At 41.4% G+C, this 24,128-nt stretch overlaps 2 protein-coding genes across 4 annotated transcripts in view; one reads left to right on the top strand and one right to left on the bottom strand.

Annotated features, from left to right (window-relative positions):
* Positions 1-3,369: 3,369 nt before the first annotated feature.
* LOC139630108 (eIF5-mimic protein 2-A-like) lies at positions 3,370-12,466 on the bottom strand. Its single transcript, XM_071493268.1, has 12 exons — positions 12,327-12,466; positions 11,543-11,616; positions 10,876-11,052; positions 9,452-9,546; positions 9,280-9,345; positions 8,980-9,115; positions 5,890-5,999; positions 5,502-5,672; positions 5,030-5,176; positions 4,626-4,764; positions 4,324-4,446; positions 3,370-4,087 (listed from the first exon to the last, which is right to left on the bottom strand). The coding sequence occupies exons 2-12, from the start codon at positions 11,604-11,606 to the stop codon at positions 4,056-4,058; spliced, it is 1,260 nt and encodes a 419-aa protein (XP_071349369.1). The 5' UTR covers positions 11,607-11,616; positions 12,327-12,466; the 3' UTR covers positions 3,370-4,055.
* An 863-nt stretch (positions 12,467-13,329) lies between these two features.
* The window catches only part of myo1b (myosin IB), a 59,057-nt gene continuing 48,258 nt past the window's right edge, over positions 13,330-24,128 (top strand). Inside the window, exons 1-2 of one of the 3 annotated variants that reach the window (XM_071492959.1) lie at positions 13,330-13,608; positions 22,468-22,616. In XM_071492959.1, the coding sequence (XP_071349060.1) occupies positions 22,491-22,616 (126 nt within the window). In that variant the 5' untranslated portion in view covers positions 13,330-13,608; positions 22,468-22,490. The remainder of the gene's footprint in view (positions 13,609-22,467; positions 22,617-24,128) is intronic. The other 2 variants (XM_071493146.1, XM_071493055.1) reach the window with 2 other exon arrangements.

Raw genomic sequence — 24,128 nt, 5'->3', positions numbered from 1 at the left:
ATTTTTTAAAAAATGCAACTCTTTGTATTTCTCTGAAATTACTGAGTTCAGCAGATAGCTTTTCATAACAGAAAAATGAAATACAAATAAAAAGCAGTGATATTGTCAAGACTCTCAGTTGAGGTATTCAGGTGGTTGAAATACAAAGTGCTGGCATTTGCAATGTACTACGACACAACAATCCTAGCAGTTGAACCTATACATCTTTCGCCCTGTGCTGTCTTTACCCACCCTCTCTTATTTAACACGTTGCTTTCTTGCCTGTTTGAGCTAAAGGATGTGATTCTAACTCACAGTCTGTGGAGAGGTTTGATTAAAATCAGTCTTGCCAGCATTGCCTGCCAAATCATCATTATAACCGTGTCATATTTGTCTGTTTAAGCGTTGAGTTGATGATCAATTAAAGAAAAACACTTGTGTAAATAAATGGTTTGTAGAAGCAACTGTGCTTTTTTCATATATACGTTCTTATCACACCATCGTCATTAGGTAGCTGTTATAATCACATGTTTATCTTGGATTAGCTTTAGATATCCAGGAGCTTTACCTAGGCAAAATATCCACTATACTGCCTGTGCATTAAATATAATTATAGTGCATTAGTTGGCATTCTTAAAAATTACCCCCTTAATTTCACAAGGTTTTTTTTTTGCTAATTAAAGTCATATCAAATCAGGCCTGAGACTGATGAGAGACAAAGAATAAGCCCAAAGAATGCACAAGACTTTTAGCAGCAGCCAAGGTCTAAAAGGTTCAAACCAAGCTGTCGTCTGTAATTAAGCTGCCTCTGAAACAGGAGTACAATACACGATGAATAACTGAGAATAAAGGTTCCAGTCCACAACATTAAAAAGCAGCTACGTGAAGTCTCCCTCTTGGAGACAAAGCCGGTGAGGATGGCTGCGTTACCTCCGGGGACAGACACCAACATGAGCCGAGATGGGTACTGCTGACAGACAACAGTAGCTGTCAGCCTATAACCCCAAAACGCTTAAGCCCTTTGGAGCTTAGCGGCTATTTCCTGTTATAGAGGTGCTCAGTTGTCCATAATATGACTACATCAGGGTTGTAAGGCTGCACTGCTTTAGGATGTTTGGCAAAAGTTGATCCAAGGACAAATTGGCAGCATTTAGTGAGTCAACATGCTGATCCTCATTTCCATATTTCACCTGGGTGCTAAGCCCAGCATTAGAGTGGTCCTCCGTAAATACAAAAGCAGCAGAGCAAAAAAGAAAAACTGGCCAGCAACACAATGCTGCTTGAAATGCAAAGTAAACACATATCACTTACAATATGCCCAAAACAAAAACAGTGCATCTTTTGTGTTCAGCACGGTCAGCAGGGGGTAGTATTTTTTTGTTGAAAACCGAGTAATTATCTCAAGTCTCTCTCCACATATTCAAAAGAATCATTGCCCCGTCTCTGTGTTTTCTGACAGCATTATTCAGATGAGTTCTGCATTGCAGTCTGAGCCATGTTTACTGACCAAAGCCGCAGTGTGAAATCCAGTATAATTGCTCTCCACAACTCCCCTGGCATTCCCTGGCACACTGTGCTGCTATGCTCAGTTCAAGCTGGAAGTCCAACTGAGAAACTTCCAAAAATAAGTCAAGTCAGTGTTCTGCTGTTTTTTTCCTGACACATTTGTTGTTGTTGTCATTGAAAAATTAAAGAGATTACAATGTCATTTTTTGCTGTGAATGCTGCAGTTTGTAGATATGGAAACAAGTATAGGAAGTCATGTGAGAATGCAGACACCCCTGCCCTCCCCCTCACTAACAGAAATGATTTAAGTCTGTCTTGTACAGGATGTCTACCACCAAAATCTTTAATACCTTGGCATACCTAAAGATACAATACCTTGAACAAAACAAGAACAAAACCTTAGGATACCCAACAGCGTATGTAATTGCTTAAAAATGGCTCATAAGCAAAACAAACAGATGTGTCAGGGCACGGTGTGCACAGCTCATTATAAGAGAGCAGTCTTCAGTGTGCAGCTCTGCTCAGTGACTGTTCAAAATGACACGGGGAGGAGCTCTCTGTGTGGTGTGAAGTGAGGCAGCACTGGTAACAAGCAGAGAACAGTCCCACCAAGATGGTATTACCAATGCTTTGCTCAGAAACAGGTGGGGTGGGAGTCGGTGGTGGGGGGCATCATGCCATCCAGTGCTACCCACATGCAAAGTTGCACGCAGGCTCACACACTAAACCTAAAGCAGCCGTGTTTCCCCCTGCTGGCATGTCACTCTCCAAATTGTTCTTATGAGTGACTAAATAAAACCAAAAGGCAAACAAATCCTCCCGAGACTGGTAGGCAGAGAAAATACTTGTGTCGGATACTTTGTAGTTCTGCCTGCGTCTAATACTTTCTAGTCTGGTTTCTTCAAAATGGCATTTTCTATTTGAGCTCAACTCAGTCTCTGGAGGGCTTTAATAAGAGAAGGAAGATTCTCTTAAGGACTTACTGCCATCTGTTGGCACTGACTGAAACTGATTATCAGTCGATAATGCTTTTTGGGTCCTGCTGTACTATACAGTACTTTCAGCTGAAATATACATGCTGACTTGTACTCGTGTGAATCATCCATTCTATTCAGAGTCATTCACCTTCCTCTCTCTTCATGTACTGTAATTCTTAACAAAACCGCTCCAGTGCATTCAAGGTCTGGGTGACTGTATCATAGCTAAATAATTTTCCTTTGGAAAACACTCAAGAATAAATGAGTGGATCCTCTCCAGGCAGAGCGATGGTGGTTCTGTTTGAGGTTCAGGTCTATAGATGCCAAAAGTATCAAATGTATACATTTTTTTTGTTTGGGAAATCTAAATTAAGTTAGCTGACAATTTTTTTTTTTTTTAAACATCACAGGCCAGGAATGGGGTTAAATACACACTCAAAATTCAGTTTGTTTGCGGCATGCCATTAAAATGAGCAGCCTGTTTTTAGACTTTGTAAAATGACTTGTCCTAATGAATGTGCATGGACCTCTGTTTTCATAACATCTTGAATCACCATCTCACTCTCATTTTTGCATGCTTGACTGAACCATAATTACCATTTAAAGTGGGATAGGACTGAAGTGAATGAGATCGCTGTTTGCACCTCAGGTCACGCAACCCAGGCTGCCTTTCTTGATTACTTGATTAGGTGAGGCTACAGATCAACCAATGGAAAATTTCGAGGGAACCTAAGTTGATCTGGAACACAACAAATGGATTTCCCTGAGTTTTTACAAGAACCTCTCCATATGATTGGCTGTGTCTGTATGAATGCAAATGTATAGGATTTTTTCCCTTGTCCTTTACATTATATTATTTGATGTTCCTAAACTGTATGTACCCAGTAATAATAAATACAGCAGAAAATGAAAACCATGAATTTCCATTTATTTTAAAAAGTTGAACTGTATGGTCAAGGAAAAACCCTACAAAGCTAGCATGGTTCTGTTACAGAAGATGTCTGAAGCAATTAAATTTCATTTTATGGGGCATTGCCACCGTCGCCTGTTTGAAAAAGTACAGCTCCATCAACAATAATGGAGACAGTATCTAAAAACTGGCAATAAATTCAGAGTTGTCTTACAATTAGCAGAGATGTAAAATGAAATTACAAAAACAGTTTGTCTTTCAGAGCACCAAGATGTCATGGCTACACAGACAGACCTCTGGTGAGTAAGAGTTCCATGACTAAATACAATAACTGTGAAATATGCCTTCAAACTAGCTAATTTTAAAAGGAACTCTCTTTCCAAAAAAAGCCCCTCTTTTTGTTACGTGAAAGGGGTTTCAATCAATTTCTCTAACTGTGGCACTGTGACCGCCTCCTGGAGAGTATAAAGGACAGTACAAGTATTGATTCAGACCCAAAACATATAGAAAAGAAAAACAGTATTAAAGCCCTTCCATTAAGGTTGAACTAGATATGAGGAGGTAGAGAATAGGAAAGGATAAAAAGAAACACAGACAGACTTCTGTAACAAATCCTTGTACTGCATTTGGTGCTGTGTTTATGTAAAAATAAAAATCAAGATGGTAGTTAGAGCCAGTGGTGCTCAGTCTGCCTCCTCTTCCTCAGATTCAGACTCTGGAAAAAAGAAACCATTGGTCATCTCCATGCTCAAACATCTGCACAAGAAGAATTACTACCAATATAATTGGGACAGAGAGAAAGACACTGAATAGAGTGTACACATCAATTACATAGTTTGTTAGTCGGCATAAATGAGATAAAGCACAAACCCCATGCCATGTTTTTTTGGGTTATTTGGCAGCTCTGGGAGGTAGAACCCAGAGAAAAAAAACAAACATTGATGTGCTTACCTTCCTCTGCATTCTTCAGCCATTCAACAAACTTTTTCATCTGTTCAAGGAAAACACTCTTTCCTTTGGCTAGGTGGGCTTCATTGTACCACTTCAGAATTGCTTCCTCACTCAAGACATCCGCTTTAAAGAAAATACAAAAAAAAGAAAAAAGATTAAACACGACTAACAGCACAGATGTGTCAGCAGGTGCTTGTTGCCAAGAAGGTTGATGGGTCATTCACGCAATTTCCAACATGAACTTTTTCCCCTAATTGTGAGGATGGAAAAAGGAGCCTTATCTACACAACAGAAGAACTTACCTTTGTAAAGTAGTACAACAATTTTCTGGAAGGCTTTCATGAAGTGGATGTTGTCATAACAGTACTCCTGGATCTTTAGCAGTAGAGTAAGTTCAGAGAGGCCCTGGGAGGTAAAAGCCTTCAACAGTGGGCTGTATTGCTGAGAATGTAAAATTGGGGAAAATTCAGACAACAAGTGGGAGATGGGTTCAAGATATGTTTCTGATTTTTTACATTACTTCTGCTTTACTTGTGGAATGCTTTTAGGTTAGTCAAAGATTTCAGCAGTCCCGGATTTGAAACATCTCGGAGCCACAGTGTAAGAGTGACACCTGGAAGTTTCTTTAGATCTCCCGTTTCCAAGTACGTTGCCATGACTGCAACGGAATCAAGGAACGGCAGAGCCGTATAACATTAAGTGTCACCTTTAAATGTTTGATGGCTTGCTCTGTGACCAGCTCCTCCTTCTTGTTCCACTCCACGGAGCTCATTACACTGGACCAAATTAGTCCAATCATCGTCTGCTCGGAGATGTTGTTCTTCTTGATTTCCTCTCGGGTGTAGGTGATGATCTGTTAGGCCCAAGACCAGAGATGTAATATTTATCATTAGCAAAGCAGGCAAACCAATGTCAGCATATGATGATATTGCTTATCAAATCCTGCAGAAGTCTCAGGTATGAGAACCCTGCCAAGATACAGGGGCTTGCAAAAGCAGATAACATGTTCAGGTTGAGTGGATTTCAGCAACTTGTCACTGATTTCCCTGTATCGTTTTCTTCAGCACTCCTCAAAAGAAAGGGGGCAGAGGTGAGGTATAAAGGAATCTTAAGTGGTATCCTCAGTGTTGTCGTACAAAAAGAGGTGCATAAGAAGCTAAAAACGTAACAAGGCTTACGTCTTTGAGGGGGTCCCCACGTGACATCTGCTCCTGAAGCTCTTTCTGCAGCTCCTTGCGAGCGCCTATGGACTGCTGGTTTCTGGCAAAGTCCGAAAGCTCCTTGAGCCCAGCGTCTGTGAAGTACTTTGAGAAGTGCTCACAACTGCGCTTATTTGCAGGGAACAACTCCTGAAAGGGCACACAATCAGATATTGAAGCAGACCCTTTTCAGCAAACAAGCCTTGTTCATTCAGTGAGTACTGGATGTCACAGTAGTTTGGAACTTATTCATTTTATTTTCATTAGTCTTAATCATAGAGCACAGACATAATATCAACTCTTTTTGTATTGGTAAGCACAGCGCCTAAACCTTGTAAAGATTCTGTATTTAAGATATCATGCTCACCATGAGCCTGTTGTCCATGCCAACCTTTCGGAGACTGGCAGCGACAGAGTTGATGTCCTTCTCAGAAAGCCAGGATTTGAAGAGTTTCACAGCAAAGCATGCAGAAACACCTGAACAAATGCATAAAAATGGGAGTCAGCTGCTGGTAACAGACCTGCCAGGATAATGTTTAGGCCTGACTAACACATTGGTAAACACAGCTCCACAGGATGCGATTATACAGGTTTAAACTGGATCAGTGCCTCAAAAGAACAACAATGCAGTCAACAAAATAAGTTTTAGGCACAGGTATATTAAATACACATCTATGTTTACACTGGCTGAGTGTTAGTTTGCTAATTGGTCACCAGTAATACTCTGGAGGCAAGAGACACACCTCTCTCTGCATCTACTCTGTTCAGTGAGTGGCAGTGAGATGGAAGCTGTGTGAAAGACAAAATAAAAAAGATATTCTGTCACTTCTGACTTTTCTCTCTGAGTGATCATTTGACAACTAATATAGCCAGAAGCACAAACTCCAAGCTGACTCTCAAATGCCTTTTTCTCAAAGTGGTTTCCATCTAGCCACTCTACAATAAAGGCCTGATTGATGGAGTGCTGCTGAGAAGGTCCTCCTTCCGCCAGGTTCTCCCATTTCTGCAGAGGACTTCTGAAGATCTGTAGAGTGACTGTTACTCAAATGTTCAGCTGTAGGAAGAATCCTGGTGGTTCCTTACTTCTTCCATTTGAAAATTGACACCACTGTGCTCCTGGGAACACTCTAAGCTTTAAAAAAAAGAAATGGCTTTATACCCTTTCCCTGATCTATTTCTGACCTCAGTTTTATTGTGGAGGTCTACAGGGAGTTCCTTGGACTTCATGACTTACTTTTTGTCCTGATAAGGACGAGGATAATTAAAGCAAACAGAATGCACCTGAGAGATTTCAGTTTTTTTTTTTTTAAAAGACTTGCAAACATTTATAAAAATGTGCTTTCACTTTGTCATTTTAAGTTATTAAGTATAGATTTATGGGCAAAAAAGGCAATCAATTTAAAATTACATCTACTACACAATAAAGTGTGCAAAAAGTGAAGGGGCCTAAATGGTTGAGGGTAACCTGTTATGATATGGCTGTATGACAGTTTCCATATCTGCCTATAGAATAAACTTAACAATAGCTAGAATGGTTTATGGAGATTTCCCTGAATGTGTAGCTTGTGTATTTAATCACTTCAAATACTCTTGTCACTGGAATTCCAAAGAATAATCTTTATGTTGAGATTCGGGGGAAACAGTAAAGGTACGGCGCTGCCATAACATGTCGTTGCCCTGCCTGATCTTCCTCCATCTACTTCAAGGGATGACTTGGTGGAGAGCCACAGGGCTGCTCCATCTCTGTCTGCTTTGTGGGAGCAGGTTTTGTCAGTGGACGAGATTGATTGATTTTCTTGTTAAGATAGACCTGCAGGTGCAGAAGTGGGTGCCCTGTGATGGCGACTTTGGTGAGGCAGTGTTTCTGGTGGTTGTTCTGGTGCTTTCAGGGCCTGATGTTCTTTTCACAAAAATCCTCTCTTGGCCCTGCTGGCTGGGCTTTGTGTGTGTGTGTGTGTAACTGGCTGAGCCGCCAGGTCCTCCAGCTACTGCTTAGCCTGTTTGTCCCAGCTGGGGTTGGTTAACCAGCCTTAGCAGGTTCATTTTGTTTTAACTTTGGGGTCTCCATTAGTGCCTGTTTCTGCTTTATATGCTCCCATCCTTAATTTGCTTCTTGAATTCAGTTGCTGATGTGTGTGGAGGGTGGTGGGGGGCTCTTGGGGGTTTGGGACCCTTTTGCTGACCTGTCTTTGTCTGCAGCTTGTTAGTACATCTGTACACCTTCTGCTCCTCTCCACAGGTACACCACAGTTTGGTTATGTTGTCTTGGTTTCATCCTTATGTTTAGTTCTGCACCATACAACACCTGCACTCACATACCTCACCTATGCACGACCTACACTTCATACTTACAAGATCTCATTTGGCATAATAAAAATATTCTTTTTTGATCTTTGCCATATGTCTCCCTTTTGTTGTGGCCACTTCAGGCAGGGTCGTAACACTATATTCATCTTTGAGAAAAATACAGTAATGCAAGGACAAGTACTGATTTCAAGTATTTGTAGGAGAGCAAACAGACAAAAAAAGAAAAAGGCACCAACAAACCTCTAACCATCATAAATATACAGCACGACTGAGGAAGTCTGCAAGTGGTGTCATAAGGGACCCTTCACATTTACCATTGAGCAACATATAAGGAAGAGTAAGAATGTAATATCAGTGTTCATCCCAGTGGAGGAACCATTCAATTTCCTAAATCAAATGATTCCCAAAACCTGACATTTAAGTACCACTGACATCAGACCTGACTATAGACATGAATGACTTTTCCATACTGTCTGGTTAAAACAAAAACCTTCATACTCTCATTTATGCAGGCATGAGAATGTAAACGTATATTAATGTGCATATTTGTTCTTCAAATATTAGGAAATCATTGAAAATATGATAAACTAGGGTTGCGTGATCCATAGACCGATCGTCCTAGTGTCACTGCCGGTGGGTGCTCTAGCTCTGAACAGCTGAATGCATTTTTTTGGTATTTTGTATCTGCCTTTTGGTGATCACTTCATCATCTGCTCACTTAACTATTCACAGTAACAGACATTTTAAGCAAGGGTGCCCAAACTTTTGCATGCCACTGTACATTAGTGGGAGAACAAGGCAAATATCGTCTTGGCGTTGGCTGAGGCATGAGCTGTCAGCGATTGCTCTGATGATTATCTCACCAAAGATCCCCATCCTTTGGCACAACCCTATGATAAACTATGCATTTTTTGAAAAGACAGATGTGGGAACTAGGAGTGAGAGGAAAAAGACAAGAGCGACAGAGGATAGTGTTTTAACAACAAAAAATTAAATATATATGAAGAGGTACTAAAGATGGAAAGAAAATAAAACACACAAGAAGAAATTACATTATAGTTCTCTTCCAACTACGTCCACCTTCGGACCTCGTCAGCTTAACAACCAAAAACACAACTAAGCACACCTAGGGAGGCAGAGAAGTATGTACCTTCTTTGACCAGGTTCTCATTGAAGAGGCTGCTGAGAATGGATGCAGAGATATTGCCGTTGGCAAGCAGAATTCCTGTTAGCATGGCCAGCTTGTTGCGCTCAGACTCTGTGAAGCCCTTGAGAAACAACAGCAGCTGCCACAGAGCAAACATATAAACACAGTCCTTTAGGCTGATTCTGAGTCAGACATAAATGTATAAATATTGGTTTGAGGTAATAATGGTCATGAATTCAGAAAACCTGACCTAAACAGGTACTGTATGTTTTTGCAAAGAAACTTTTAAAAAAAAAAACAAACCTTTTTAATCTCCTCCTCAAATCCTTTCTCCAAGTATTTGTAACGCCTGATGAGCTTGTTAAAGACCTGAAAAGAAACACAAATCGAGTTTCATTATTTGCTCCGATTTAAAACTTGGATTTTCAACTCTTTTTTGATAACACTGCACAACGAGCAACACTTTGGTATTCACCTGTGCATATGCCTGCATGGTCTCCATGTCTTCTTGTGCTTTGAAGAGACAGAAGTCTGTGCATGTCATGTCATCTGACAAGGTACCCCCTGGGGCTGTAAAGAAACACATTTTCTTAATTTTATGAGTTTTATGCCTCAGATGAGTAGCTTTTTTTTCACAATTTATGTCTACAGTTGCAGGAATCTTAATGTTTCAATTGTGGTATTTATGGTATCAGAGTCAAGACACCACTGCAGGCACTTGTTTGCTCTTATCTTGGCTGGTTTTAGCCTGATGACACATACATTAGCTGTATAACTGCCAAATCTCATCGCCTTCATCGGAAATATGATCTCAAATCAATATCATAATTATTTCAAACTAGAGTTAAGCAATTAACTGAAGGATCAAGTACTGTCAAAACTGACATTTAGAAGCTCTCTATGAGTTAATCTTGCTCCTTTTGGTTCAATTATTACTTTCCCCATAGAGTATGTTCACTTAAAAAAAAAATACTAAAACTAGTGCTCAGTCACGTCCCTCCGCACTGTACAACTAACATTAGTCTGTGTTTACTCAAGGAGAAGCTGATGATATGGATGACATAAGCACAAGCACTGAGCCTCAGGCTACATCCACACTTAGTTTTGCTTAAATTTTTAAAACGCATCACTTTTGCTATGTTTATGCCGGGCGTCCACACAACTCGCCTCCTGATTGGGTCTTATAAGTCACAAATCCCAGACAGTGACAGACATGGATAACGACCAAAGGTAACACCACCAATTTGTTTTATTCAATTGGAGCAAAATCACATGGCCAAATATGAAGAGTGCATGGCTCAAAAGAAAAAAAGTGCCAGTTCAGTTTTAAAATAAAAAGCAAGTTCATCTTCTGCAAACAAAGTAAATCATTTTAAATAATGCTACGTGATTTAAAAAAAAAAAAAAAAACTGGTGGTGTTACTTTTGGTCGCTGAAATTGTTTTTGAGCAGTGTTTTCATTTGACTTGTTCTTGTCCTGTGTCATCTTCATTGATGCCAAAATGTGCTCAAACATCGGACACGGCATTCTTCTTTGGTAAAAAGGCGGCTCACATTGTGGGTTGAGTGTTTGCACTTGTGTCATCCATATCGTCAGTAGTATGAATAGTAGTATAGTAGAAAGTTGGATGGGGTGGAGATGCTTGACTGAATATGAGGAAGTTTTATTTATTTATTTATTTTTAGATGGGACAGTTGATGCATTCGTTGGTATTAACAAATGCAAATTAACCAACAGCAAGTTTAAGTTAGTTAGGGTTCCTAAATGTTGGTTTTGAAACTTTTTGACTTAATTGCCCAGCCCTTACTATAATCACATTCAAAAGCCAATGATAGGCAGAGCACTTTTAAAATGTTTTTGTAAAGACAGAAAAAATCTAAAAGTGTGCTGCCACTTACCCAGCATTCCACCAGCCACCAGGATGTCAAACAGTGTCTCAGCATAGCGTCGGTAGTCAAGTTTGGCGCCAGAGGCATCGAGGAACTTAGCGACAGCTTCCAAGTCAGTGCCAGTTTGGTTCAGACCTTGTACGATACTTTCCTGAAACTGGGAAGGGTCAAACCTCTCCTTTTCATCTGTTGAAAAGACAGATATTAATTTCAGTTTACCATTTACCTGCCATTTACTTATGATCTTATGATTCTAAAAGACGCATCTAAAGACATACTCGGGTCATAAACATACACAGATTCAAATATTCTCTTTTTTGCACAGGTTAAGTCATACAGATCCCACACACTTATGTGAGGTTGCTGTGTGAGCTTAGTCTTCAGTGGCAGTGAAGAAAGAATACTCATTTATTTGCCACACAAAAGTTTTGGGCCAGGTACCCATTTTTGGTGTGCAAAGAGGCAATTCAAATGTGTTGAACATTTAGTCAGTGATCAAATGGGCACGGTCTTCAGTGATCAAACCTTATGATCATGTTCCAGTGTTGCTGATTATAAGCAGGTGATAGGTGAGGTGTTTCTCATTGAACCCGATGGAAACTGATAAAGACTATCCTAACAAAACATTCAGTTCCAGTCAGCTGCGCTGTGTGATTGTTGCCTTGAAGCTTCTTACCTCTTTTTCGTGTTTTAAAACGCTGGCCTGTTAGCGTAGGCTTCTGCTGCCTTTGATTACTCATAAAAGACACTCTGGGGGGAAAAAAAGGAAACAGGAAATATGAACATGATTAGGACATTAAAATGAAAATCATTTTTCCATCCTAAACAAGACTGAAAAACTGCATTGTTAGGCGAAGCACATGGCTGAAAACTATTCCTGCCACCCCTTCATTTTATTATAGAGGTGAGGACATAATGACTAATAATAATAATAATAATAATAATAATAATATTCTAGAATAAAATATTCTAAGGTTTTAAAAATTGGAATTAATCACAAATATATCCATAATGGAAACAAACAAGGGAACAGGCCTAGATAAAGCATGTGATGCGTGTATAATCGGTGCAGTGTGAGTTAAAACAAGCCAGGGCCATGTAATGATCCCTGACTGCTGCTGGTTAACGTTATAAACGTCACTTAGTTAAACGGGATCTGGCGTAATCATGGCGAGGAAGTTACACGTCTGTGTATCAGCGTCCACTGTTATGATGCGTTACATATTTTCTCAAATACTGGATTTAGCCAGATTTGAAAATACGCCATAAATCTGTGCTTTAAGAGAAAAAAAAAGCTATTTGCAGGCAGGCAGAGCCAGCCCTGGTGTCTGACTTCCGACAACACCTGGTAGCGTTCAGACCGCTCCAGCCCGGTTTATCCTCCTGACGCAGTGCCACGGTGAGCTCAAATGTACGACCACCCACTCAGTTACATCAACCAGAAACACACCCAAACTCACCGAAATCCTCTTTATGAGCAAAAACAGTCCGTGAAGTAAAAACTAACACCACCGGACTCCAGTTCCGTCGGCTCCAGAGAAAGGAAATCGCGGACGCCACCGCGCATGCGCCTTAACACCGACTCTATCTGGGTCACTTCACTTGTTTGGGGAGATGAGAGTTCACAGACTGCGTAAAAACGGAGGAAAGGTTGTCTGAGTGAAATAACCCTGGTGCATTTACTACCCAGAGTGGTGTTTAATACAATATTGTTATGCAGGATGGACTAAAATAAAGACAGGGCTAGTAATTACACCCCCCAACCCCCCGTAGAGAGAGAGAGAGAGAGAGAGAGAGAGAGAGAGAGAGAGAGAGATAGGCCTATATACAAAACTTGAACGGTCAGTTTCTTGATCATTAGAAATACATTAGAGCCTCTCTATTGACACATGAAACTAACACAGTTGCTGTTTAGACTGAAGACACAGGAGGGGGGTGTTGTGCTGTCGGGTGGACCGCGGATGCGTCTGTGGGTTGAACCGAGAGCTTTATGAGGCGTTAACGTTCACCACGTAAATCTCCAACTCCAGGGACTTCTTTGGTCAAATATTCATCTTATTTTAAGAAAACATAGAATTTCGACCCCAATAATTCTTATTATTTTCGTAATACTAGACTGAATATTGTAAAGCACATTACTTCCATCCTGCATCAATCATTCATTCATTCATTTTCCAGAGTCAATCTCATATTGAAACGCACCCTCATCATCATAAAAGCATAAGATGTGAAATATTTAGCCATGCGTTTAGATGAAGGTGGGTGGTGTTTGGTAGCCTATATGTTTGGCATGGCTGAGGTTTTCGAAAGCTTGTGTCTCCATAATATAATCATGACTAGATTCATTAAGAGCATTTCATGTAAACAAAAAAAAAAAAAAAACACGAAATGGCAATCGTTCCGGCAACATTTGAAGGCATCACAGCCCAGTTCACCGCCCCCCCCCCCGCACTGGAGGTGATTAGGGGACGCTGGACCAGCCCAGTGACGCCGCTCCAGCCGCTCCCTCCGCCCGGCGGACCCTTCAGTCTCAGGTCCGCCCAGAGCCCCATTCAAAGTGCTGAGGTCCGGATGAGAGCCACGTCCAGCTTCATCCAGCACAGCAGACGCGAGCTGAGGTAAAAAGCAGCGGGGAAGGGCTTCAGGAGCCACTCCAGACTTGGAGAATCACTTCTGGGATCCTACTTTTGTCCGCAGAGTGGATTTAGGACAAGAGGGAGCAAGTCCCGCAGAGATAAAGAGGCAAGTTTGACATCTTCTGTTTCTTGGCGAGATGCTGAAAATGTTACAACTGCGAGCTCTGCCTTTCTGTCTGGGGCTGTTTTGATCCACTGTTGCACCAGAGGCAACTTTTCTCCAAAAAGTTAACTTTGCATGAGACCGTCTGCTCCCCAGCTCATTCATTCCTCCTCACTTCGAGCAGGAGGGGGTTGGGATTTCTTTTTTGTTTATCTTTCTTTTTTCTCTGTGAACGAATTGTAGTGGTTGAAGGATACGAACTGGCAGGACAGATTATGTCCGAGTCCAGTTTGGCTGTTTGTCTCTTTCTTAATCCAAACCAAAGCTCATTAAGCAATGTGAATAAAAAATGTGGCCGCTAATTGCCTACATCTGCGGGCTGAAGCACCATCTTTGTCATGCAAGAGTAAAACCCCTGCAGACCCCGGTGTAAAAGACAGTAGCAGATGCTCTTTAAGTCATTGCCAGTTCAGTCTTTTCATGTGCTGCAATACCTGTAAATATTAGTATCATCAAATATTCGTATGATCAGTGTGGGGATATAAACTCTCCTCTCCACTTTGGGATCACTCAGCAAAACAGCCACTATTCTTCCATCATTAAAATTATATCCTTGAATTACCGACACTATGATCTGTGGATACACTTGGATCTACAGTGTACAGGGAAAAAAAAAATCAATGTCAGCCGTGGCTGAAGTGACTGGAGATGGAGGAGGTCCAGTACTCCCCTAAGATCATAATGCCGCTGACTGGAATGAATTACTGCATGAATAAAACTGTCCACCTCTCTGAGAAACATCCCGAAGTTCCCCCTTGTCAAAGTTAACTTGCCTTCTTTCTGCTGGGCTCCCCCGTGGGATCCAGTCTGGAACTCATAGAGTCAAACAAAGAGGGGAATACCATATGGGAAGGAAGCTGTGGTGGCTTCAGAAAAAAAAGCTAACACTGTGTGTAATATTAAATACACTGCTATTCATCATGAGGGAAAAAGATGACTGAACCCACAGGTCATTAATACCATAGGAAAAATTCTATAAAGTCATCTTGGAATGCAACAAAAAGCATTTACGTGTTCCAGGATGGTTGCTTTCACTATTGGTTTTACTCCATGTACATTATTTGTTAATGCATAAATTAAACTGCATTTCTAACCGGTACCGTTTCAGATCTAAGTCATGGCTTACAGAAACTGCTGATTGTACTCAGTCTAAACATGAATTAGTCCTTGACTTTGACTCTGATTTTTTTTCCCCTCTAGACTATGAGCTCTTACAGTCTAAAATATTTATGTTTCAGAAATATGCGGCCATAACTGATCCAAAACATGAATTTAGTGGAAACTGAATTCACTGAACTCAGGCTTGTTCTGCTTTAAATGTTCTAGTTTGTGGCTTGATTGATTCCATTTGTGAACGTGAAATCCCAAGAGAATCAGATAAAACCTTTTTTTTTTTTTTTGTAAGGATTGTGTCTCTCTCTTTGTGGTTTTCCACAAATATGTCCCGCCTCTGTTGGCCAGAGTCTCAGTTGGGAAACCAGATGGGAACTTTATTACCCGCACTGATCAAACAAACAGTGATGTAAGATGACTGTGAAAGGTAGTGGTAAGCCTTGAGAGATACAGAGACTCCTGGAAAAAGTAACAACCGTTTAGCTCAGACTTGGATGATGGCAGTGTGTGGGACTGTTGGCCGTTCTAGTAGCTCTACTCAGAATGAGCCTGTGGGCCAGTGTGTTTAAAGTTGCAACTGCTTCCTCTAATGTGCCAAAAGCCTCTTCATGAACACCGTGGGGTGAGATGCTATGGTCTAATGTGGTGTGTGTGTCGAGGACCAAAGTCCCTCAGCCGGTGCCATGGTGATGAATAGTGTTTGCACTTGTCTGCCCGTGCAGCTTAGTGTAGTGAGGCGTGTGTCTTGCGTTTGCCCTACATCAACAGAGACAGACGGGAGCACACATATGCAGATCCACTGACTGGACCTGGAAAAACCTTTAGCATATCTTACAGGATGATCTTCTGGATCCAGGAAGCATGAAAATCTGAATGATATATAATTACCTTCTCTGATTTTTTTTTTTTATTTTTATTTTTTTTATGTTACTTTGGAGTTGAAAGGGTAAAACTCACACATTCTCTTTAAATACTCCATCCTAACAAAGTACTTTTCCCTGTGCTGTCGACTCCACATTGAACATTTTCCACCCATTCAGCTTAACTGCCTAAACTTTATATCCATCGTCTCCCTAAGTGACCGGTGTAATAGTGCTGTACATTTTGACTCGGCTCACTGTTGCTTTGTTCAGTCCAGTCCAGCTGCTTTCTCCATTCACATGTGTGAAACCAAGCCAGACCAAGCGCTTGACTGCCTGTTGTGCAGACACACTGAAGCTGCTCACTAGCTGGAACATGAGTGTTTTCATGTAATACAGTGAAAAATATTGCAACCTTGCAGGGTTCTCCTGTGTGCTTTTATTAAAAAGCCAAAAAGTAAGTAAAGTGAAGTCACTTTAAAGCTGTTGTTATTGGTGAAGTTAAACATTTTGAATGTTGAAGAACATGAAAGAAAAGCACTGATCACATTAATTGTAAAAAGTAGGAAGCCTGCAAGTGTAGAGTAGCAACAGTGTCTCATTACAGTGGTGAGAAACTTGGACCTGTCATTGTTTAGATCTTTTGCCTCGCTAATCCTTTCAAAGCACTGACTGTGTGGATGAATGTGGACGTGCTTTATGTTCTGTGGCTAATGGGACATTGCTTCACACTGCAGTTTGGAGCAGCCAGTGTGACAACGTGTCTAGTACAATGTTAGCTTCCACCTGTTTTGTGATGCAATTTGAAATCAGCAGTAAAGGCTCATAGCTATCAATTGTGTTTAAATCACTCTCAGCTCCTTGAGTGTGTTTAAGGAACATCCTGGCACACTTAACCAGGGCTGTCCCATTGCTCATGAAGAGGGGGGGCGGCAAACATTAATCTGCTCCATTTGTGAAAATACATAAACATTAAACCCCTGAAAACATGATTTCAAGGTTTTCATGATTGCATTATTAAATATTCATAATGAAATAATCCATTGAAGTATAGGTGTAAGTAATACAATGAAATTCCATTTAGCTGCTTCGCATTTATGGGCCTGGTGTTGTGCATGCTGACTCACTGTCTCACTTGAGTAAAACAGGGCCTTCGCTTGATTTAAACTGCCTCACTTTGTGGCTAATTCAGTTCGTTCCAGTGCCACAATAGGTGGATTCAATTGTGGGGGTTAAGTAAGTCCATGGACAATTTTCACATTTAGCTCAACTTTGTGGTAAGTTCGACCTGTGAATCTGCACCACTGAATAACGCAAGCTGTCTTGACAGCACTGACCTTTGAGGAGATGGTGAATCAGAGAGTCCAAAACAGAGTAAGTTATTGTAGCTTATTAGCTCTGTTGCACCTTCCACTTTTATTTAACCTCTTCTTTCAGAGTATAAGCTGCTCCACAAAAGAGTCATGGTTAAGACAGGAGTCGGTGATTAAAAAAAAATTGTGTTTTTGTGTGAACTTTTTGTATAATTAGCAACCAAGCTGAGCTAATTAGCTTGCCAACTGACCATTAGCGAGTTTATTATCCATGAGAGGTTTATTTCCATTAGTTTTTATTTAACAAATGGTGTACAGTGGGCACCAAATGTCAGAGGTTGGAGCAGCACATTACAGAGACAACAGAGAGAGGCTCTGGGAGCCACTGTGCCCAGCTAGAGCTAAACCAGTGGGATAGCGTGTTAACTGTTAGCTTGCCAGATACAGCAGTTAAGCAACTAGCAGAGCCAGTAGCAGCTACGTCATGAAGCTTCTGGAAGCAAACATTTCTCACAGCGATTTGGAACCAGACACACCACTTTCCGGTGCGTCTGGTCACAAATCATAATGTCTGCTGTGAGAAAAGCCGCCCATCATCACATTTTGATTCAAAGGATGCTAAAACATAATTGGTGTGTCACCTTTTTCCAACTGAGCACCGCCCACTTCAGATCGACCCAAATGCATAAACTGCCCATGTGACATTGCCAGAATTGTTCCATTTTCGGCAGATAATTGTGCGATCATGTTGTACCTAATCTCTCATAGTAAGAGGCTGAGGAAAATATTTTTTCAGGGTCTTTCAAGCTGACACATCAGGCTGTTACTGCTATAGGTCAGCTGGTCTCTTTTCAATGAAGATTGTATGTACTCAGTGGATTTATTATGGTGTGGTTGTTTGATCCTTGGTCATCTTGACTGCCAGCTGTAGGCTCATACGTTGGATATCTACTAGTTTTAATGTGTCCTTGCTGTTTGAGCCGAATTGTAAATAAAGAGCAGTGTTTGTTTGGGTTGCAGGTTTATTTTTAACCAGACCCTATAATTGTGTGGCATGAAAACACAACTTGACTCACTCACTACTGAGCTAATGAAGAACAACTCTTAGCCTTATCAAAGTGTATGTCTAAATTTTAAGTTATCAGATGTGTTCAGTTCAGACAGGCATAAATCGCCAGTTCGCAGTCATTAAGTGGAAGATGTTCAAAAATTTTCTCAGTTTGTTCAGTCTGTTGTGTGCCAGCATGTGGAGTGATTGCCAGTCTTTTAATGTGCCAGACTTTGCTCACGCTCACTCACACAGATCTGCACCTGGAGCGATTTTGAGGTCTCTGGATTCCAGGTCACTTTCTCAGGCAGCTGCTCGCTCTCTGCCCCTCTAAACCTCTGTCCTCTCTGCCCTGGCCTGTTCTTTGGCACAGCCCCCTGCCCTGCTGCTGCTCCATTAGGGAGGGCTTTAATCTCCATCACTGCCAGCAGCCTGTGATGTAGTGACTCTTCTGCCCCGTGACAATGCCAGCCTGATCTGTTCTGGGAATTTACAGACTATTACACTGTATAATAGATTTTATCATCATTTGTTTGCACATAGACGGCACTGTCTTCTCAAACAGCTGCTCCCAAGATAGAGTGACACCAATCATTTCTCAGTGCAGCTCACACAAAACCCATTTGCTTTCCTACAGACCACAAGTCATTGCAGACTGGCAGCTTGCTTTGTTGACCATGATGAAAATTTTGGCCATTTCAAAATTGATAAACACTCTGAGCTATTTTTTTTTTAACTTTTAAGCAAGTACATGCATCCTAACAAATAACAGCTGTTTTATTGGCTCTTTCACCAGTTATGCATTGTGCATATTTTTGCATGCGAGTGCCTGCACGGTTGTTGACCTTTGGCTGAGTGACTTTCCTCCTTGCTGAAGGACAGAAAAGAACACATAGCCTCAGCCGAGGGCGTGTAAATAATATATGTACATTTAATGGTGTTTTTTCGTAATTTTCCCCAATAGCTTGATCTTGCTGGGAGATCTAGGTCAGAGTCAGAGGCAGGAAGCAAAGCATGTAGGTCCTATCATTATATTATTGGTGACATGCACTGAAATCCTGGGTCCAGCCCACCCATCAATAATAGACTCAAGATGATAAAAACACAACATGTGGGGAACTTAGCTCCTCTAAATACAGCACTTTAATCTGTGATCAAATCCCAATTTAATATTAAGTGTGTAACTCGGACTGAATGTCGTATGTAGGATCAAAGCAGTGACTCAGAAGTGACCTTCTCCTCACAGTCAGTCTGCTCTGTGTGATCTTGTCAGCTGCATATTGTGTGACACCAGTGGGGGGTGGGGTGGGGGAGGGTGGGGGTGGGGGTGGGGGCTGCTTGGTTGAGTGCCAGTGGCAGGTATTAACACTGAAGTTATCTTGCTGATGGGTGCCAGTTGTACTAGGAAGTAATAATTAAGGAATTGCTTTGAAAAACTTCCCATTTTGCCACTACATGCATCCATCATTCTTGCAACAGTTAAAGTACAATTAAGTCTCCATTTAGGTTCAGCCATATGAAAGGTGTTTGTCTTTCTTAACAGAATCTGTTTTCAGTTCTCCCTTAATTGTCACATTAAGTCAGCATTTAATGTGCCAGATTTCAATTATGTAAACCACTGCTATCGGCCATACATGGTCTCTGTGCCCGTTAGTTTTGGAGAGCATGCTCAGTTAAGGTGACATGCATCCAGACCAAGGGCATTTGGCCATAAGTTTTGCTACATCAGATTTAGATTTGAGATTAATAGCAGCTAAACCATGTGGGCGCATGTGATACTTGCTTCCTAGACATCCATCAGACAGATTGATTAAATCTCTCTGATACATTTTGCATCAGAGAGATTGATAAAGCAGGACACTTCTAATCCAGTTTCTGAGTATTTTGCCTAAGGTTCAGACTAAGGTCATTTTTGATTTAGACTGATAAAAATAGTGTTTTGGTTTTTTTTTTTCACAAATAGTCAAAATTAAAGGCTGGGAGTATTTTGTCCTTTGTGTGTGACAAATCACTAAAATCAGTGTTTTAAACATTTACCAGATGACTGGGTTATATTCCTCATCACCCTACCACTCAGCAGTGAGGATAATCCTCTGAGTTTAATCAAGGCTGTCAGGTTTTCTCTCATTCTCCCACTTTGGATCCAGCACAGTTAGCAGCAGGCAGCAACTCTTATTAACGGGACAGTGTCAGTGGCTGCCTGGAAGCTAGTACCAAATCTGGGGTAGTGGGTTATCAGCAGAGGAGCTAAGGGCATCCGGTGTCCAGGCTGCAGACAGATGCAATATGTTGTTGGTCAGAATGGCACACGCACTCAGGCGACAGTGTTCTCCCCCAGGCTTCAGCATCTGTTTTCTGTTTAAACTCTTGTCTAGTCATACCAGAAACTAGACTCAGCACTGTCAGTGTTGCATGTCTATGCACTTACCGGCAGGCAGTAAGTTTGCAGTAGCTGGGTAGTTAATAGGTTTATACTGGGAAAGAAATTCAGCCATGATATCATCTGCTAGGGTTGGCGGGGGAAACTTGGTTGTGATTGGCCAGTGAAAGCAACCAAAATGACATTCAATTTGAAGGAAGCAGAATAATAATAATTATGAAAAAAAAAAAAAAACACTCAGTGCCGCCAGAGCTACAAAAACATCTGGAATGCAGTAGCAAAGCAGCAGCATGGTGAAGCTCTAGTGAATGATGGCATATGGCATGAGAGCACAGAGGTGAATGCTGTTTCATCTCTCCAGAGTATCAGTGACCTCAGTGACCGTGTTTAGGGGAAATAACTTGATTTAAAACTGCATTGAGGACGACAAAAGCAGCTGGTGGACATGAGCCATCACTGGGAATGTTTTGGCACGGTGCCATCAGACCAACACACTGCAGCAGGCAGTGGGCACAGTGTAACAGAGCTCAGTGGACCATGGATTGACAAGTAAGCAAATATTTCTCCCTCTGTTTAATACATCCGTCTGAGGCAAGATCAAGCTCTTGGCAGCTTTGGAGCATTAAAGTCATTTGAAACGTCTTTATTGCAAATGAGCAGAAATCATTTTTCAACATTCTTCCTCATCTGTTAAAAGTTTTGTGGGAGTGAGTGGCTTTGGAACTTATGTCTTTCCTCCAACTAAGAGCCTGGCAGCTTCTTTATGGGCCAATAACACTGTGCCCTGCGGGGAAACAGAGGCCAGAGGAAAAAGTGAAATGAAAGCCTACACTGGGAATCTATTTTTTCAGGAATGGCATGCTGCTCCTAAGTTGCCTCTAAGAGCTGGTTTGACAGCTGATGGAGAATTCTGCTTTTGAAACAAAGTGAAGGGTTTCTTCTTAAATGTTGGCGCTTCATGTCTTCTTCTTGTGGCTGTCCACCGATTGTTTCAGAGTTAGTCATTGAAACAAGTATTGTGCATTACAAATATTTTCATTTGGTGCAAACCAGTGTCTGTTTCTGGCTATGCTAAGAGAGACATCTGTACTACAAGAGCAGCGAACAATAGATGACTACATGGCTTCAGCCACTGGCCTGGTGTGGACAGTCTGTCACAACAGCAGACTCTGGGTTTTTGCTGCAGCAAATCCCTGTGTCAAGGCCCTGAATGTATCCTAGGCCCCTCTTTTATCTCCGGCCCTATAGCGTTGGGATTACTGGCCCAAAGGAGATGCGAGGCAACACTAGACTGAAAACTGCCACCCCCAGCACTGTTTTTGTCATGGTGCACTCCAGCCGAGATCCTCTACTGCCCCCAAATATTATATTGCTGCAACAAGCAAGTCAGGCGACAAAGAACTATGAAGTAGTTTACATTTTTCGGGGAGGGGGGGCATATCTTTGATTTATAAGATGTCCTGAAACAGGAGCCTATTCCAGCTGAGCCGACACTCGAAGGTCAGGAGCAAAGTTCTTCAGTTATGTAATTGCCTATGGGATGTTCTCACATGCCAGAGGAAAAGACTGAATAGCCAATCAAAAGGGGCCCCCCTCCTCTCCCTGGAGTCAAACTGCTGCTGTACAAACATGTCCACCCCAAAGTTTATTTGTATTGGCTAAGTTTAGGACTGTTTATTTTCTGATCAGAGAATATGTCTTAAAAACACTGCCAGAGACCTCACAAATAATGGACAACACGCATAAAATAACGGCCCAATAGTTGTAATAAAGTTATACATTTCTTAAACCAGTATTTCTCACCGTGTTTGTCGGTATCCTCGAGGTCCAACAAACAAGTGAAGCTCATTTTCTTCCTCACAAGGCATACGCAAAACGGATAAAGTAAAAACAATTTCAAATGATGTATTATTTACATCTGCATTTGCTCGTTGGCAATTTCCTGTTCACCGACTGTTTTGGCTCATTGTGACATGATAAAAACACAACGGGGGCTGACTCATAAGGTGGGCCAAAACCTCCACAGGATTCATTTTTAATTTGCAATATATGTAATGTATCTCTTCCTTCCACTGTTTTTCTGTGCAGGGGGGGACACACCTGCAGCCAAAATGGAGGTGAAGACATCACTTCTAGACAACATGATCGGGGTGGGCGACATGGTCCTCCTAGAGCCCCTGAATGAAGACTCATTCCTCGAAAACCTGAAGAAACGCTTTGACCACAATGAGATCTACGTAAGTCCACAGTTTTAATATTCAAATGATAATTGTATTAACGTCACTGAATGTCATTTGAGCGGCAGTGTAACTTGACTCCCCTGAGTCTCAGGGGAGTCAGATGGAGTGACTCCTCTGCTTCACCAAGAAAACATGCAGATACATTTTTCACAACTCCATTGTCCTTCCATTCCCTCACTCGTTTTTAGTCTTGGCTACAGAAGTGGCACAGATACAGAGACCGCAGTAACCAGCCAATCAGTAAATCACATCACCAACGAATGTAGACGATGCCTTTAAATGAGGCATGAAATCCAGAGCTCAGAGACGAGGAGAGGCTGGCAGTCTGGCCGGGTTGTATATCTAGAAAAAGGGGGGGGGTTGTTAAACTATCGTCCTTGCATCAGACAATTGGTTCTGGGTTTAGAGCTGTGGCACTCCACGACTCTTCTGCTCTGCAGGTCGGCTGCTGTAGATGCCAGCCGAGATGATTACAGCTCTGCTCTGGCTGCTGTTGGCTCACAGGGCCCGAGGGATGATGTCACCTCATATAGCGATGATTTGCCTTAGTGGTGGTCTAGATATTTTGCTGAGATGCAGCCCACATCCTGCTTAGGATTTGGAAAGGTTTTTTTTTTTTTTTTTTTTTTTACTTTTTAGATGCCCTCAGAGCTCAGAGCTTTTTATTTCCTACGTGGCGCTGACCTAAATGTCGTGGAATACTTAAACACGTACGTTTGTGCTTTTTAAAGTAATTTATGTAATGTATGCTCCTCTAAGAGATGTTTTAGACATCCCTTTTTACTTCGGTACTAACTAGCATATGAAGTGAAAATAAAAAATAACATTCATGGAGAGGTAAATCACATGATTCTGGGTCCATAATGGAAGCTTTTTGGTGGCATAAACTGCACCTCAAGATTGATGACCAAGAAAAGCTCCGAATCCTATACTTATCCAATAAATCTGTGGTGTACAATCCCTGCATGTGAATGGATTTTTCCCTCTGTGGCATCATTCCTTACAAATGGGCCCCAACCCCCACCCCAAACTATCATATGACAGCTCACGGCAGAAGAAACATGGCTTTGTTTTCCAGAGGGACAGCGCATCGTGTATCCAATAACTTAAGTGGAAAATCAAAGGGAATGAAAATCGCCCTGCTAACTGCTTGTTATGTCCCACTGAGCAAGAGGAATCGCTGAGAATGTCTGTGTTTTTTTAAGTTTATTTAACTTGTAAAGGCCTCTCCATTTTAACCACCAGCTCTGCATTGTGAGTTCCACGATCAGGTGTATTTTTCACACCAAAACTGTAGCAGGATGATCAGTGTCACCTCATTAATTGGTATTGACTTAAATGGATTCTCTCAGAGTTGTAATTAACAAATGTCCTGTTTAGTGTTATAAAGTGGCTTTTTGGATCAGATCAAAAGATCCTGATCCACCTAATTTTTTTTTTTTTACGTAGCAGCTGATCTGTCAGCCCGAGCCATTTTTAATTAATCATGACTTCAGACTCTAAGTGACT

This window comes from Trachinotus anak, unplaced genomic scaffold, assembly GCF_046630095.1.
Source record: "Trachinotus anak isolate AG129_WGS33_773 ecotype Australia unplaced genomic scaffold, CSIRO_AGI_Tana_v1 ptg000001l, whole genome shotgun sequence".
NCBI classification, from domain to species: domain Eukaryota; kingdom Metazoa; phylum Chordata; class Actinopteri; order Carangiformes; family Carangidae; genus Trachinotus; species Trachinotus anak.
The sequence above is the reverse complement of the archived record's forward strand: the minus strand, read 5'-3'. Positions and strand labels throughout refer to the sequence as shown.